The 17,180-nt window shown below is 30.8% G+C and overlaps 1 protein-coding gene across 1 annotated transcript in view; it reads left to right on the top strand.

Annotated features, from left to right (window-relative positions):
* The first annotated feature begins 177 nt into the window (after positions 1 to 177).
* Positions 178 to 17,180, top strand: part of LOC148227861 (uncharacterized) — a 47,388-nt gene continuing 30,385 nt past the window's right edge. Inside the window, exon 1 of the mRNA XM_088202521.1 lies at positions 178 to 991. Within this exon, the coding sequence (XP_088058647.1) occupies positions 325 to 991 (667 nt within the window). The 5' untranslated portion in view covers positions 178 to 324. The remainder of the gene's footprint in view (positions 992 to 17,180) is intronic.

Genomic DNA, 17,180 nt, shown 5'->3' with positions numbered 1-17,180 from the left:
AGACGTCCGATTCGCAGCGGACCGTTTGAGAATTCAATTTGTCAGAGGACGGGCGTGCTCGGAGACGCCGCGCCCGATTTGCGCGAATTGAGAAAAATCCGATTTGCAATTAGCGCGGTCGACGAGGGAGCGATCGGCGACGCGACCGGCGGACGGCAGACCAATCGCCGCGCGTCGGGGCGTGGCCGGCGCGCGATTGGTCGAGGAGGACGGGCCTCCCGCTCGTCGCGGCCGTCAGTCGGCGGAGATCGAAGCGGGCGAGCGCAGGCCGGCGCGCGTCTCCGCGCTATGGCCGAGCCCGACGGCTGAGTGACCGAGAGCGGAATGCAGGAGGACAGCAGAGCGTCCAGCGACGACGACGACATCAGCGTCGGGTGTCCTTCGCCGCGCCCCTCCGCCTCTGGGGGCGACGATTACTTCCGTCCGCTCAAGAAGCTCAAGATGATGCGGCTGGAGCGGGAGGAGCGCCGCTCGGCGTCCCCCGAAGAGAGAGAGGACAGCAGAGAGTCGAGCCGCCGCCGCTTCGACGGAGTCAAGTCCTTCTCGATCCTGGATATCCTGTCGCACCGGCCGGCGCGGGAGCAGCAGAAGATAGTGCGGCCGTGGGACCTTCACGCGCGGGAGTCGGCGCACGCTCTGCAGCGGCTGCAGCACCAGCTCCGACTCGAGCAGCACCTGCAGCTGCAGCAGAGGATCGAGTTGGGAGAGCCGTGGCGGCGGAGCGAGCTGCAGCTCGAACTGCGCGAGCCGTGGCGGGCTAGGGCCGAGCTGCAGCTGGAGCTGCAGCAGCTGCGCGCTCAGAGACTTTTAGCCAGAGCCGCAGACAGCGAGACCGCCAGCTCGCGATCGAGCTCCGGCTCCGAGTGCTGCTCCCCCGGGGGCGCCCGGCCGCAGCCCCGCGCGCGCTCCTCCGCACTCGGCACCCCTCTCGACGCCCTCTTCCAGATGACCAGCAAGACCTTCGAGGCCAACAGCAGCGAGGCATCCGGAGGTGAGATCTCATACCTAACTGACGTTTCTCTCGTGCGATTGTTGTGCAACAGTGGTCTGTCCAATTATGTGTTTTTCGGTATTTTTTTATTATACTACCAATTCAAATGAGCAGTATATAAAATAATTGTTCCATAAAACGAATTGTTTGTGCATTACTGTTTGACAGATTAGGCGCGAGCGAGCATTTGTCAGAACAGTGAATATTTCATGAATAACTCTCTGCAACGAATCCTTTTTGGAAGAAAAAATACCTCACATAAATGCACAAACAAATCTTTGTATGGAACAAAATATTCATTTAAATGCACATATCTCTTCAAATTCTCTGTTAAATCGCACAAATGACGTTTCGGTGTTATTTTAACTCTAAATTTCTATGCAGCTATTGAAACTGCAACATCTAAAGTATATTTTAACCAGTTCAGTGAATCGAATGCGGGCTAATTGCACTCAAGAAAATATTTTATAATAAATTAATTTTTAAAGTTCCGGTTATGAAACTTTCACTGACAAGATATCTATAAAAGTTCTAAACACTTTTTAACTTTAAAGCACTGTATCTTTGAGAAGCAAATACTAATTAAAATAAACAAAAACACATATAATTAATTTTAATTAAGTAATAATAACAAATTTTAGTGATTTTTCTTCATAAAGCAAAATAGTTTTTGCGGGAAAAAAATCATAATTTAGTGACGCTTTTTATTCAAAAGAGAAATATTTCTGAATTAAAAAATACGATGCCTCGATTGACACTCGTGAATTAAAATTGTTTTAATAATTATATCTACGTCCCGTTTTAAACTAAAGATAATATTGATACGTAGAAAATGATTATACACAATCCTCTCGACTTTAATTACATAATTACCACGTATGATTTTCTTAAATGAAAGATAACGAATAACGAATTCGGGACGGTCGTATCCGAACGTAAAACCGCCCTATTTTAATCACTATTAATTACGGGGCGAACGTTAAACCTATAATTCATCCCGACGAAGTAAATTGTGATTAATTTAAATTAATTATACGACGCGAAAGTGAATTATTATATTGAATAAATATTTAATTATCGGGCGAAACGGAAACGACCCCGCGTTCGAGAAGCGCGAGTCGATCGGCGACAAACGCGAGTTTAACGATTGCAGAATTCGGTCGGGAGTTAACTGCGCCCGCACCTCTCGGTTATTGCGTTTCTCGCGGTGTTTACCGACCGACCGCAAACGTTCGTTTTTAATTGAAAACGCTGATAATGCGCTCCTAAGTCGACCGCTTTACGACCGATAGGCTCCTTCGCTTTTTACGGCCCCGTTCGTCGTGTCGCTCGCACTTTGTCGGCTCCGAGGGGATATCGAAAACTATAAAAGTGCGCCTCCCGACAACTTTATACCCCCCAAACTGTATCGTTTTATAATCGACGCGACCGCCTCTATAACCGATACACTCTACTAATTCACGTCTGCTACCAATAAACGTTTATTTTCAACAAAACATGCGGGGTTATATAGTATAAACCACTTCATAGACTATATAAGGTGCTACTTTTAAATTTAACTGTTGTTAGTAATATAAATAATATAAAGGATGCTAAGATGTCCAGTAAAAACGTCATTTGCATACTTTGTTTTAATATAATAACAACTATGTTTTATTACCTTTAAGGATATTGACCAAAATTTAAATATATCGTCTTCTTGCAAGGAATCATTTGGGAGAGCAGATTGAGGAATTTACCACACTCTTGAATTTGGCCTGAAAAATGCATGTCATTTAATAAAATATGATACTATGAATCTTAATGAAATAGTAGTATTAAAAAAACTATCACTTACTAGCCCTGTAAAAAGCTGAAATGACGTCTCTGATTCTAAACCAGAAATTCTCGGGTTATCCATCAAAGATAATCTAAAAAAAACAGTCTCAAATTTATCCCAAAAATTTTTTTTGAAATATTTCATTTCAGTGAAATCATATCAGAATACATTTTCACTACTAGACATATATTTTTACCGGTGAAACTCTAATTTATCTGGCAGGTGTTAGTAAAATTATATGATTTTGACTTTTTTATACGTAGTAATATATACATTTACATTCTTATCATTATTAATTTACATGTGTTGTTACAGTGAATATATGTTTTTTTCAGTTAAGTTATATTTTCACTTAATACATTTACACCAGTAGATATGTATTTATATTAGCAAAAATATAATTTAACTTATAGGCGCTTGTTAAATTATATGCTGCTCTAAAATGTCTATGAAACTTAATTTGACAGTTGCAAAACGTTCATTTACTGTTCAAGCCCGAACTAATATATTGCTTTTGATGTGAATTTTTGATTTCTGAGAAGTGATTTTAATTAATAACAATTGTAGGTTTTACATAAAATAGTTATTTCAATATGATAAATAGATTTACAAGCATACGCTTAGATTTGAATGTTTTTTTTTTATACAATATTATGAAAAAATAAAATTTTTCATTGTAAGAACTCAGAGGAAAAACCTTATATTATTTGCACGAAAGAAAAAAATGCATTTGTGTTAATTAAAATATAATTAGCTAAAAGATCTAAAACCGCTGTATCCTTTCCTTGAATTTGACTGTCATTTAATGAAACACCATGAAATCAAAATATTGAAAAGAGACCACTGATACCATGTTTACTTGCTATTTCATATGAATTATATTTATCGAAAGTATTCATTACACCGATGACGTAAAACGAGAAAAAGGTGTAATATATGTTTTATGTTTTTCTATAGCGTTAGACATATGTCGAACTATTTCAACAGTGCATGTAAAAAATCGTATCGATAAAAATTTAGCAGCAGATGATTCGAATTCTAATATTATTGAAATCGCGCTATTCGAGAGCTGTAAATACTTTTCAATTTGTAAATAACATATCCGATTGCTAGATATGATCGCTTGTCTAAGTATTGTTACTAAATCGAATCGCTTCGGGCTGACGCCTGTCATTTTCTGCTGTAGATTTACCATATTAATAATATGGACATTAAAGATAACATATGTTTCAATATATTTTATCATTTTGTATGCTTATAAATGCACTCAATAACATAAATAGGTTTTTATTGTATGTTATTAATACCCTTAGTTTTTTTAAATGATTTATTGAAAATGTGATGTATTTATTTTTTGCTATCTACAAACAACGTTTTCGCGACACTAATAAACACATGGGAATAATCTTAGCTATTTTTCACTCTCATTTAGTAACGTATTGAATAACACGTTAAAACAAGATTTTTACCATAATAATAAAATAACTCGTTTTATATGTAAAATTTAAAATTTTCAGCACTTTTACTTTGACAAAATTAATTTTATTTACATCTGTAGTGATGTATATGTCATAAGTATAAATATTATTCTACTAACTGTTTCAGCGAAATCATACAAAAATATATTTTTACCGATAGATGTAGATATGTTTTTGAATACTAGCAAAAATATAATTAAACTGATAGGTGCAGTAAAATTATATGCTGCTTTTAACTCTCGTTAAAACTCAATTTGTCAGTGTATTTTAAATAAAATAGACTGTGAGTAAAAGTATGTTTTAAACTAATAAACCATAACAAAGAGCTAGTCAAATTTTATTAACATTATTTTATTATAACGATTTTTTATATAGATACAATAAAAATAGAAGTACCTATATACGTTACAGTGAATTATACCAGTAAATTTATTTTGTATTAATTTATATATTTTAATTGTATTTTTACTATTTGAGAGTGCATGACGTATATTTGCTGTTAAAAACAAGCTGAAAATTCTGAAATGAACTATAGTTTTTTGTACATTTATTAGGTTACGTTTGGGTTTGAAAAAATATTTACATTAAATTGAGTTTTATCGACTTTTTAGATCAATAATTTATTTATTTTAATAATTTATTTAAATCTCTAGATAATTTTTAGATCAACAAATTTTAACTAAATTTATATATAATATATAATATAAACAGAAAATAAAAAAAAAGTTCAATTATATTTTTGCTAGTAAAAATATATATCTACCGGTAAAATTCGGATATGATTTCACTATTACGCCGGTGAAAATAAATTATTATTTTACAGGTAATACACATTTATTGTAACATGCACTATTATTTTTGTTCGCATATGCATCATAAGCTTCTTAAACTTACGCTGTAACCTGACAGGCGTAAGCCCAATGCATTACAACGAAGTAAATCAGTATAAACTTGGTAAATCAATCAGACCTAACGAATACCGACAAGTATTAACCAGCAAACTGAAAGTCTGAAAACCAGTGACATCTACATAATTCAATATTAACTATTATATTATGTATATACTCTCATACCTCAATTCGTGCAACATCGCGTAAATCGAACCATAGAACACATACAAAATTAAGAGATAAGTTCCAAAAAAGTCGCGTTAAACGAGTACATACACGTTATAATTAATTAATTTTTGCTTATTTTCTGATCAACGATCAACTTGTCAACACGTGCGGATTAAATGTATACGATTTTAGAATGTATATATATTTTTAAATATTCTTTGCATTATAGTTAATTCGCGTAAAACGGGTACAACGTTAATAGTAAAATTATAATTTATAAGCATTATATGCCACTTTGCAGCTAGGGCAACAGGTCTACTACGGGGACCCAAAATATTAAATATTATTAGCTCGGCCTTAAATATTATAAACTTGGAATAGCGTATTACGTAAGGCCTAGAATGACATCTCAGAGGCAACGGATTCGAGCTCTTGAATTTTATTTATAAAATGCACTATTAATAAAAATTCGTATAGGCTGTTTGGCATTTATTGATTGTAAATTATAATACAATAGCATAATAGTTTTTAATTAATTATATAAATGTCATTGCTTCTTAGACTTTCAATCTGGTGTTTTAATACTTGTATGTATTATTTATGCATGATTTACTTGGTTGTAACGAATTAGCTTACGCCTGTGCTAGAACAGAATATAAAGAAGAAAAATATTAATACGTAATATTATTTCTATAAAATTAAACTGTATCACAATTTCGCGATTTTTATATAAATCTTGTTTAACAATATCCCGAGCTTTAAATAATATTAAAATAGTATATCAAAATCGATCACAAAAATGTAATTAAATACTTTTAAATATATTGTATTATACCAATTAATATTATTTTAAGTATCGATAATATACAATATAATAACTAAGCAGCAGAGTTATTATTTTTTTGTGGCAAAAAAATCATCGTGAAATAATTTTAGTCATATTTGTAACCGTTACGAATGTTTCTATTCGTATGATGCGTGATTCATTTTCATTGAATTTTGATGATGTCGAAAATAGTGAGAGGTGAATACGCATTAATATCCCTCGAGGGGAATAGGTTCCGAGATATTGTTTAAAAAAATGGGCGGGTCGAAGGACGAGGGTAGCTCAGTGTGAGGGCGCCGGAAATATTTTTTGTATTGTTGTTAAATTATTACCGTAACAATAATAACGCTGAGCCCCCGAGTGTCGACGCGAGAGATAAATAGCCCGCGACGACAAATTAAACGATTTATCGAAAAAGCAAAGCGTTTTCAGAGACGCGTTTATGCTTTCGGCGTTAACATACACATCGCTTCGCGAAACAAACGGACGACTCGTTTTAAAAGCGCTTAACTATAAATCCGAAGCGGGATGGGATAATGCGTGCACCCAGATTGATGGAATTATCTCAGAGAGCCGGTCGGGTTCGATTGAGAGATTATCGACCGGAGACGTGATTTACTAAGCGACGTAGAACATATATTGGTACATTCTCACAAAATACATTTTAAGATGCGCCTTTTTATATTGCTACGTGTAATATCTGATACAATGAAAATATACAAATTGTGTGTTTGTAATATTTACATTTCAATAAACTTGTCGACGATATTTTATACACTTAAAACTATAGGTAAAAATGTATATAATGTAAAATGATTTATTAGGAAAAGATAATTAACAAAATTAATTGCCAGAATTTACTTTTGCGCACATATACGTTTTTTCGTAAAATACCTATTGATCACATAATTAAATATTATAACCCAAAACTCAAGTATTCTTTATCTAAGTTATATAAACATACGTTTATTACACACATATAAACGTACAGTACTGCATAATATTTTTCTTTATATACAAATCCATATTAGATTTCTTAAAAATCGAAAATTAATAGATCGCACGAGAAGAGTACTTTTAAAGAAGAATTTTATATATTTTACTGTTAAATATTTATATGTAATTATAAAGTGTCTCTTTGATTTAATCCGCGCTTTAATTAAATGAGTAATTTATTTCAAAAATTTATTTCGCTACTAGATCGGTCTGAGTGTGAGGACATTTTCTATATCACTTTTATCTGTCGACATCTAAAGCTTTCGATACCGGTATTGATTCAATGAAAATACCGGTATTTCGGTATTATAAAAAAACAAACATAAATATCAATACACCGTCATCAAAAAATTATCGCCCGCAATTCACCGCCAGCAATTAATTGCTAGCAATTAACGACCGCATATAATGATTGCTAGTATACTTTATCGGCAAGCAATACATATATTTCATATAAATTTATTGGTCATTTCAAATTTAACATAAGGTTCATTTATATGTGTTATTTTTACCATAAATTTTGTTGAGTCGAAAATTCTATTCAATAATAAAAATCTGCTTAGCGAATTTTTTTACAAAAGTAGTATAAAATTACAACTTCAAAAGCCAAAGTTTGATAATATAAATTATAAGCAAATATAAAGAGAAATTGTCAAGTTTATTTTGCTCAACTATCTAAAGAAAATATAATTTAAACTAATTACTTTCATCAAAAGTGTACATTTTCGTAAAAATATAAAGACGTTATTATGATATGGGAATTTTTATAATAACAGTGAAATTTATTTTTAAAAAAAATACATGCAGTGAAATTTTACGTAAACCTTTTTATTAATAAAGAAAAGATTTCTTTCAATTGTGAACATGTTGAGTCGCGATTTTAGCCCCGAATCACAAACCTAACCTAATGAAATCCGCGTAGCGAAAATTTTCTTATAAAATTTATAAATATAAATTACTACAATTACTTTGACCATTTAAATTATTAGCAATTACGAAGAGAAATTGTCAGATTTCTTTTGCACAAGTATCTAAAAAAAATATAATTCTAACTTAATAAATAGCTTTTATTAAAGTGTAGATTTCCCTTTATATGTCATATGAAGACGTTTTTAAAATAAATTTATTATGAGACGGAATTTTTAAACTAACAATGAAATTTATTTTTGGAAAAAATCTATGCAGTGAAATTTTACGTATACTATTTTTTTAAATATAGTATATGACTTATTTATTATGTTTTTCAGCAGTTAAATATGTATATAGACCACGGTCTAGAATCTACAACATAAAATTTCCACTACGACGACGATTTATTACTTTAAACAATGATTTTTAATAAATGACGATTTGCTGAAGTATATTAAAATTGAATTTTGGTCAATATGAGAGCGCAAAAAACAATTATTACTTCTCAGAAGTAAAAAATTTACATCAAAAGCAATAAAATCGTGTTGGCGCTGTCGCAGTGGGAACGCTCGTTACCGACATGATTTTATTGCTTTTGACGTGAATTTTTGACTTCTGAGAAATAATAATTGTTTTTTGTGCTCTCATATTGGTCAACATTTGGTTTGATGTGCCCCATTTAATTTATAATATTATTATAGAAAGTCGTAGTATGGGCGCTAGATAACATTACAAAGACGTGAATTTTTATGAATCCGGAAAAAATTATCTTTCGCAATTCACTGCCAGCAATTAACTGATAGCAGTTTACCGCCGCATCTTTATATATAGCATATTTTATCACCGGCAATACATTTAATTTATAAAAAATTATAAAATTATAATATGTGTTATTTTAGCCATCCGCGCAGTGAATTATAAATCAATTGTTTGATACATACTATTAAAAATATAATTAATTGAAGTTTTAAAACTCATTATAGTTTTTGAACTTCTTCGTATGGATCTTTTGCAACTGTAATGTAATCATGTAATTAAAAAAAAAATAAGATTTGCCATACCGTCAATCAACTATTGAATTAGCGAGTTTGTATAAGCACATCTTATTGCTTCTAGATGGTAAAATATGCTAGTGATTATTTCTAGACCATAAATTGTTTATGCGATTAATTGACGCGGGGCGGTATAATGCTAGCAATTAATTGCTAGCGATAAATTTTTCTGTTTTGAATAACCACCATAAAAATGGCGGATCAGATTGCTAACGAATTTAGTTGTGATATTTACAAGAACTGTTTTTATATTAAGTTTCATGACAATGTCATTAAAAATACAATAGTGATCGTGTCCTTTAACTACTAGCGGTGAATTGCGTGCGATTTTTTTTCATTTTTAAATACCGGTATTTCGGTATTATAAATTAAACATTCTTTCTATAAACGTAAATATCAATAAATCATATTTTTTTATTCTTACGATTAGTGTATTTTTAGTGTTAAGATAAAATTACTCAAAGAAAAAAATATAAACGCAACAAATCTTACATTTTCCAGTAATATGGGAAACCCTTTCGGTATGCATATAAAATGTCAAAAACACGACTAAAAATGTGTGTTTTTTATTGTTAAAAAATTAGTAATTGGTATTGTATACTTTCTTATTATATAATTACAAATTAAAATACAAAGAGTTATACTAAAGTAAAATTTAATGGGAAGTTCTTATTTCTATAACGGCCAAATTAAATATAAAATAATAGATAAGTAATCTCAAAATATTTACTTTTAATTTAAAATTTATCACCAGTAAAAACTATATTCTGCTTTTAATATATTATATGCATACTAAAAAGAAACTCGTGTAATTTTATCATGTGTATTTTTTTCCTTGTATAATTTTTACTATTTGTAATTTTATAATGTAACTTGTATTTTCGATTTTTTTCCAATATGAAATTCATTTATATAATATATATTTTAAATAGATAGCAAAAATAAGTTTGTATTACGGAGTGCGACTGGTTTAAATGTTTAATATCGTTGCCTGCTCAACGTAGAAAAAGTAAACAGTCGCGCGAAAAATGTCAATAATTACGCTCTTCCTGCAAGGAATTAACACACAAGAAAAAAGTGGATGAAATTAGCGCACCGTGACATTTTTGAGGTGTCTTTGAGGATCTGACCTATTTTTACTTTTATAATGTGGCGCACTAATTGTGTGAGCCACGAATTGGAAGAGAGGCTCAGTAAAAAAATACTGAAACGTCACAGTGCTAAACAAAAAAGTATTAAAATCTTATTTTTTTATACAGAGTTTACTCCTAAAAATATTTATAAAGTAAAGGAATTCCATCTAGAGAATAATTTACCATATGTTTAATATCCTTTATTATTTAATTTTTTTAAATTTAACAGTGTCGTATTAATAACTTTTATAAATAAAATATGAATTTAATACCATCCCCCTTTATTATTCTTTGGCTTTTTATTTGAGCGTTTGATAATATTAAAAAAGCTCACAGTTAAACAATAAATAAATAAACCGCTTCGTAAGATAGAAATATCTATAAATTAATAAAAATAAAACGTGTAAATTGAGCACTTGAACAGCTTTGGGTTCCACGCGCGGAAAAATGAAATAAAATAATAACAACGTAAAGATAAAACATACGCAATAAAAGGCGAGTAATTTATAGTTTGGGCTTAAAATATTAGCCAACAAAGTTCGTTCCCTATAATTGGAAAACGTTACGGACGCTCCGAAGGAACTGACAAAAAGCGAGAAAATAATGGAGCGTTTGTTGATTGTAAAAGTTGTTTCGTGTCAATGGCTGAACAATAAAAGTGAAGATTGGATCGATTCGGACAAAGTGTTCCCCTTTCGGTGGCGTGCATAAAGCGAGCACTACACTACAGGTAATGAATGCCCCGTCTTCTTACCCGTCAATTTAGATTATTTGCCGACACGCACGCGAACACACACACTCTCTGTCCTCGGCGATGACGCGTCTTTTTCTTTACTCGACAATTTCGCTAACTATGTCATTATTGTAATCGCAGAGAGCGTTTATCGTAATATATTTAATGTCGCAAAATCAATAGAAGCCGAGGGTGGAAGGCGAAGGCAAAGTTCACCGGACGCGGGGGCGTAATTACTGGGAATTTCGAGAAAAGCACACATACGCGCGTGTTATTATTCCGATTCTTATTATGTTCGACTCGGCTCGGAAATTTATCGCCGACTTATTATTAGCCGCAAACGTGGACTTTTCGGTTAAAGCCATATGGCCCTCAAACTTCCCGATTCCTTTATTTATTCGCACGTACGATAAATTGCTTATTAAGAACTTTCAATTTAACGATTGAAATATTTTCACCGCTTATAAATTGCGCAAAAATAAATACTGCCCTCTCTTCATTAACGTTGTAAAAAATGCGTCCGAGATGCAGATATTACGTTTGCTTTAATTTTAAAATTATCGCCTATAAATTATATAGCTGTAATCGGCTTTATCGTTTTATTGTGAAACGTTTATTAACTTAGACCGGAATAATTAATTAGGATATAATATGCGACAAATAAAAATGTTTTTTATTACCTCAATTCAATATTGTTGTATAATAATTTATTTTTACGATATACGCCTAGTACTGCATACAAAATAACAGGTAGACACTAATTTGAATTAGAACGTTAGAATAAAATAAAACAAAATATATAGATTTAAATACATTTTATTCAAATAAAAATATAAAACAAAATATTGTATAAGTGTCGTTCAAATAAAATAAAACAAAACAATTTCCATAGATACGCAATGTGACTGTGTAAACAGTTACTATTTAATACGACTATTCTACATCAATTGCTGTAAGTTAATTTATTTCGCTAATTATTCATTATACGTTTTGTATAATTTTAACTTTATAAATCCTTTAAATATAATGTTAATTATGTAAAATGAAAATAAACGCGGTAATAATTAATTAAGCACTTAATTCGGTTTGCAGGCGTTTTAATCCGTGATTTTTTTTTTAAATAATTATATTATTAATATTGATATTTTCCAAAATAATATATATTGTTTGCTTCCAATTGAAAAAAAAACACAATTTTGGGCGGTTATATGTACCTACATCAATTTTTATAAACAATGACTCGCAGAGAAAATTATTGTGTTTAATAGAAGCGCATCGATGCTGGTTACTATTTTGCTGAAAAAGTCATACTTTAAAGATTCTGTAATTGTATTAATCCCCGTTAGTGACAAATCACAATAAAAGTCTATCAACTTTGTTTCTGATAAAGATGGCAATTTTTTACGATAAGTTGAAACAATTTTCCAAAATTATTTTTATAAATGGAGCTTAAATAAACTGCAAAAGCATCTTAATCTTTTCAAAGGAAAAATTCAATCAAACTGTAAATCTACAGGGATCAAATATGAGTGTACAATAAGTAAGCTTTTCTTCTAATCGGGAAAAATATAAGACTTTTATGGGCTCTGGAATTTCGCTACAAAATAATTCATAGTATCTTCTTAATTTTTATTTTGTCCATGAAGCTGAATATTAAACTCGTTGCGTTTTTTTTGCGATGTCAGCAAGAATTCTGAATAATCTATATAAGCTTTATTTAAAAATACAACTATTGCTGGTAACAGAACATATTTAAAGCGCATCTCAATCTTTTAATTATTTAAACAATAAGTCTCATTACATCGTTTAAATTAAAATATTTTACACACATCTATCAGTAGTTAGTAAAAATTTTTATCTTTGCACCGTGGACGCATATAAAGCAATATTCATGAGTTTATGAATTTTATTATATTTTAATATATTTTTTTACTCATAAATAAATCACTTAAACAGTGTAATTTGTCAGTGAAATATTTTTTAAAAGGTCCTATTTCACAATGAAGTCGCTAAATATCATTCTCATAAATATTGCTTATTGAAATGTATATGTAAATAAATTTAAAGATCAGAATTCCACACGAATTGACTGTATTTCTTATTGAGCTATCGATTTTTTTTACAAAAAAAGCATTTTAAATATTTTTTAGAAAACTTAAAATTCTTTACAAAATTAAAAACACATCAGCGAAACAGTTTATTGTTCGTCAAATAAACTTTTCACGTAGAATTTATTGTATTCTGTGTAATTTAAATATAAATATTTTATTGAACCCACATATTAATATTTTTTGCGTTAAAATCTAATAAAAATATTAGACTGAAATTTATCTTACATTTATTTTTTTTATTTTTAAATGCGAGTATAGATAGAAAATTTTAATGTATTTTATTCAATTTAACTATTTTATTGAACTCACTGTTTAATAAAATAAATATTTTATTAGAAATGTAAAAACCAAATTAATTAAGACCTAGAGATAGACAAATAAAAAATTCAGCCACATTGTTTTATATAATTTTAATATATTTTATTAAATTAAAATGTATTGATCTCACTGTTCAATATTTTATAAAATAAATATTTTGTATTTTGTAGGTTTGATGGGAAATGTAAGAAAATAAATGGAAAAAGAAATTAATAAAAATCAGTCTTATTTTTTTATTCTGGGTTTGAAAATAATAAAAGAAATCTTTCTTTTTATTTTCACGTTATTATAAAGAAAACGTTAAAATCTAATACAAATATTAGGCTGAAATGTCTTACATTTTTAATTTAAATTTTTAAATGCCCGTTTAGGATTTATTCGATTTATTAAAATGAGGGTTGTGGAGTTATAAAAAATTGACCGACTCCTACTTCTTTTTTTAATGTATCGTATATAAATTTAAAAGGTAAAATTAAAAAAAAATGTTTTTTTTTTTTCATTAAAAATAATAATTCTAATTAAAATATCTTAGCAGCCAGAGATAAGTAGAAGTGGCAATTTTGATTGTTTGATGTTTTAAAAAAAAATAATCATTTTTTTGCCATCAATTTTGTACGCTGTTGATTTTATTATGATAGTCGGATTACGATTCAATATTAATTTTATCGCGTAGCAACTGATTAAATCTAATCAACGAGTAAAATAGCTTCTTAACGTAAACGTTACGTATCGATAGAACGACCGACGTAATTAACTGAATGCCGGTTAGTAGATTAAATTGTCGCACCGAATTATGCGACGGAATATTTCGGTAGCGCCTAGACATGAGAGTCGCGTTGTGTATTTTTTGCTCGGCGGCTCAGTGAACGTCCCATTGATTCGTCGGCTCCATGGTATACGAACTCGTAAATGAGGCGTAAACAAATAATGATGTTTAATGTGTTTCTATAACGCGCATCTACAGGATCTCTGCCTTATTTCATCTCGACTTTTTTTGCTACCGCAGAAGAGCCGAAAAAAGACGCGAGCACTTCACATCGCCTATTAGATAAGATTGAGCGCTTTTGTCATAACTCGGCTTTGATCGTCTCTTTTGCGACGGAACACGTGTTGCGATTACCTTTTCTTGCTCGTAATTAATTGCCCTTTTTTACGCTCGAATGTAATTAATTAGAACGTTAGCGGATGATATCTCCTCTCTGGTAATAACGTCGTCGTGAGAGCGTTTCTTGTCTTCAAAGAGACTCGTCTTTTTGGACTCGTTCGACGAGAGGGGCGATTATTTCAGTTTCGTTGTCCCGAAAATACCTCAGACTCGTTTTTGCCGCTTCATAACAGTACATTGCAAATATACCTACGATAAAGGGAAAGATCCTTCATTCAATATATATACATCTAAGCCCATACTGTTTTAAATCCAATAGTAACCACAGCAAGATTAATTATTTATTTCATAATTTGTGTTGACTAAATACTGAATTTAAATATATTTATAATAATCATAATATTTTTTTAATTATTTAATTAATTTATAGTTAACGTTAAAGTTACGAATATTTAAAAAAATTTAAATCGGTATAAAAATATATATTTCAAAATGAAAGATTACTTTTAGTGAACGTACTTTTTTCCACAACCGGAATGCGTTACCAAGCGTTTCCATTGCGAAACGATTTTATTGCTTTTGACGTGAATTTTTTACTTCTGAGAAGTGATAATTGTTTTTGCGCTCTCCTATTGACCAAAATTGAATATATTTCAAGCAATACTTCGCGCTAGCATCATCCTTGTATGAATGATCAGTAAAGAGATCTATTAAATTTTTGCAATTTATTTTATGATGATTTTCTTCTGAAAGAAAGTTGAAAAAAATAATGTAATATTTTTAATATTTTCAAAATCTTCAAATTTAGTCTAAAATTGGTTTTTTAACATTTTTAATTTTAAGGATCGTTATGAATTGAATCATATCAGGATATAATTAATTTTTAAGCCATTAATTTCAATATTTCAGTATTTCTTGGATATCCTGTTTCATTGTCTGAAAATGTTGTTCGACATTTATTTTTTTCGCAATCGCTACCGTTGATTTATTGTACATATTAAGCTACAGCATTTATCTTAGTAAAGTCTTAGTTTTTAGAACTACATCACTCAAGATAACGATATATTTCGATAATTTTATCTTGTAGAGAAACAGTTTGTCATACAGTATAATTTATAACATTTGTTTAAATATGTATCGGTATAATTCTGTATAATATTAAAATTTAATTTACATCGAGTAGTTGACATGGAAAATTAGTTCTTAAGTTAAGTGATTTATTTGTAGAACTTTCTACTCGTTTTTCCAGATATAATTTCGCTCATAGTTAAATGCGGTCTGGACGAAAAAATACAAATAATTCATTCGGTCCGCGTAATGTTGATTTAGGCATTTTTTTCTCGTCCGGCCCTGGCTGTTTGGATAAGCGCCGGAGGCGACGAGTCGTCATGAGTAAAACGCTACGACCGATTTCCTTTCTCCAATTGCTTTTTTTCCATTTAACTTCGTGGCTGGAAAACGAAGTCGTTTGTTATTAATTTATACCGCGTTTAGTTTTTACTCGCAAATAATTTGTCACGTATGTAAATCGAAATCCCAATTTTAAAATCGTCACGGAGGATAACGATAACCGGTCCGCATAAATAAAACCATTATCCGCATTTAATTAACCGCGCTAAAAATATCTGCCGTTTTAATTAATAGCTTTTCTACACTCGTAAATAAACGGACAATTAAATATTAATAATTCGTCATCGATCGATCTTTTTACTTGCTAATATTGGCAACGCGAATTTCTGCATCAAATTGTAAATTATCGTGTTACATGTGGAAAATAAACGCTAAACGCTTTTTAAATCAAAAGACCGCTATTGCGCTACCGAACATTAAAGTATTTATATGTTCAAATTGATACAATATATTCAAACGATTTTTTTTGTTATAAAAATCTTGATTTTCCGAGTGCCGAATGGTTTGTAATTTATTTTATAAAAGTACAAAGCGTAGTTATCGCTCACTCGTATGTATTGCTTTTGTAACTTAAATTATGTCACGCTACTTTGCTATACGTATTATATAATCATAATATTTATAATTATCGTCTATCTTATATTTAACAATTATTATTTTATTTGTGTAGATAAAACAGCCAGTAAATAATATTTAAAACCGCTAATAAAATATATATTAATTGACTCGCAATTAAGTTCTTGACTTAAATTAACGTTTTTAATTACATTCTATTCTTTATACAATAGTGCTATTTATTTTATATTATTTCATAACTTAGTTACATTATTATATTAGACATTTAAATTACTGACGCGCAGTTATCATAACCGATACCTGAATATTGTAAGTAATTAAAAAATAATTTAAATTTGTATATTAAATACGGTCTGGTTTTATAAAATACAACATTCTCATTCTTATGCAATGTTTTCGATAGAAGCGTCATTTAGGCTTTTTCCGGGAAGGGGGAGGGGGAAATTAGGCAATCACTGAAAGTTTTTTTAATATTTCGATTTCATTAAACATACATTTTTTAGCTAAATTCAAGTTTAGAATCCACGTCAAAAGCAATAAAATCGTGCCGTCACAGTGAAACGCTTACTTTTTATAACAATATTACGATTTGATTGAATGAAACATATCTAAACCAAATTTTGTCAAATAAAATAGCCCAAAAAACAATTATCATTTCTCAGAAG

The sequence above is a fragment of the Plectrocnemia conspersa genome, unplaced genomic scaffold, assembly GCF_051122295.1.
Source record: "Plectrocnemia conspersa isolate PC_06_02 unplaced genomic scaffold, ASM5112229v1 ptg000013l, whole genome shotgun sequence".
Classification (NCBI taxonomy): Eukaryota; Metazoa; Arthropoda; class Insecta; order Trichoptera; family Polycentropodidae; genus Plectrocnemia; species Plectrocnemia conspersa.
This window is presented reverse-complemented; position numbering and strand designations above follow the sequence as displayed.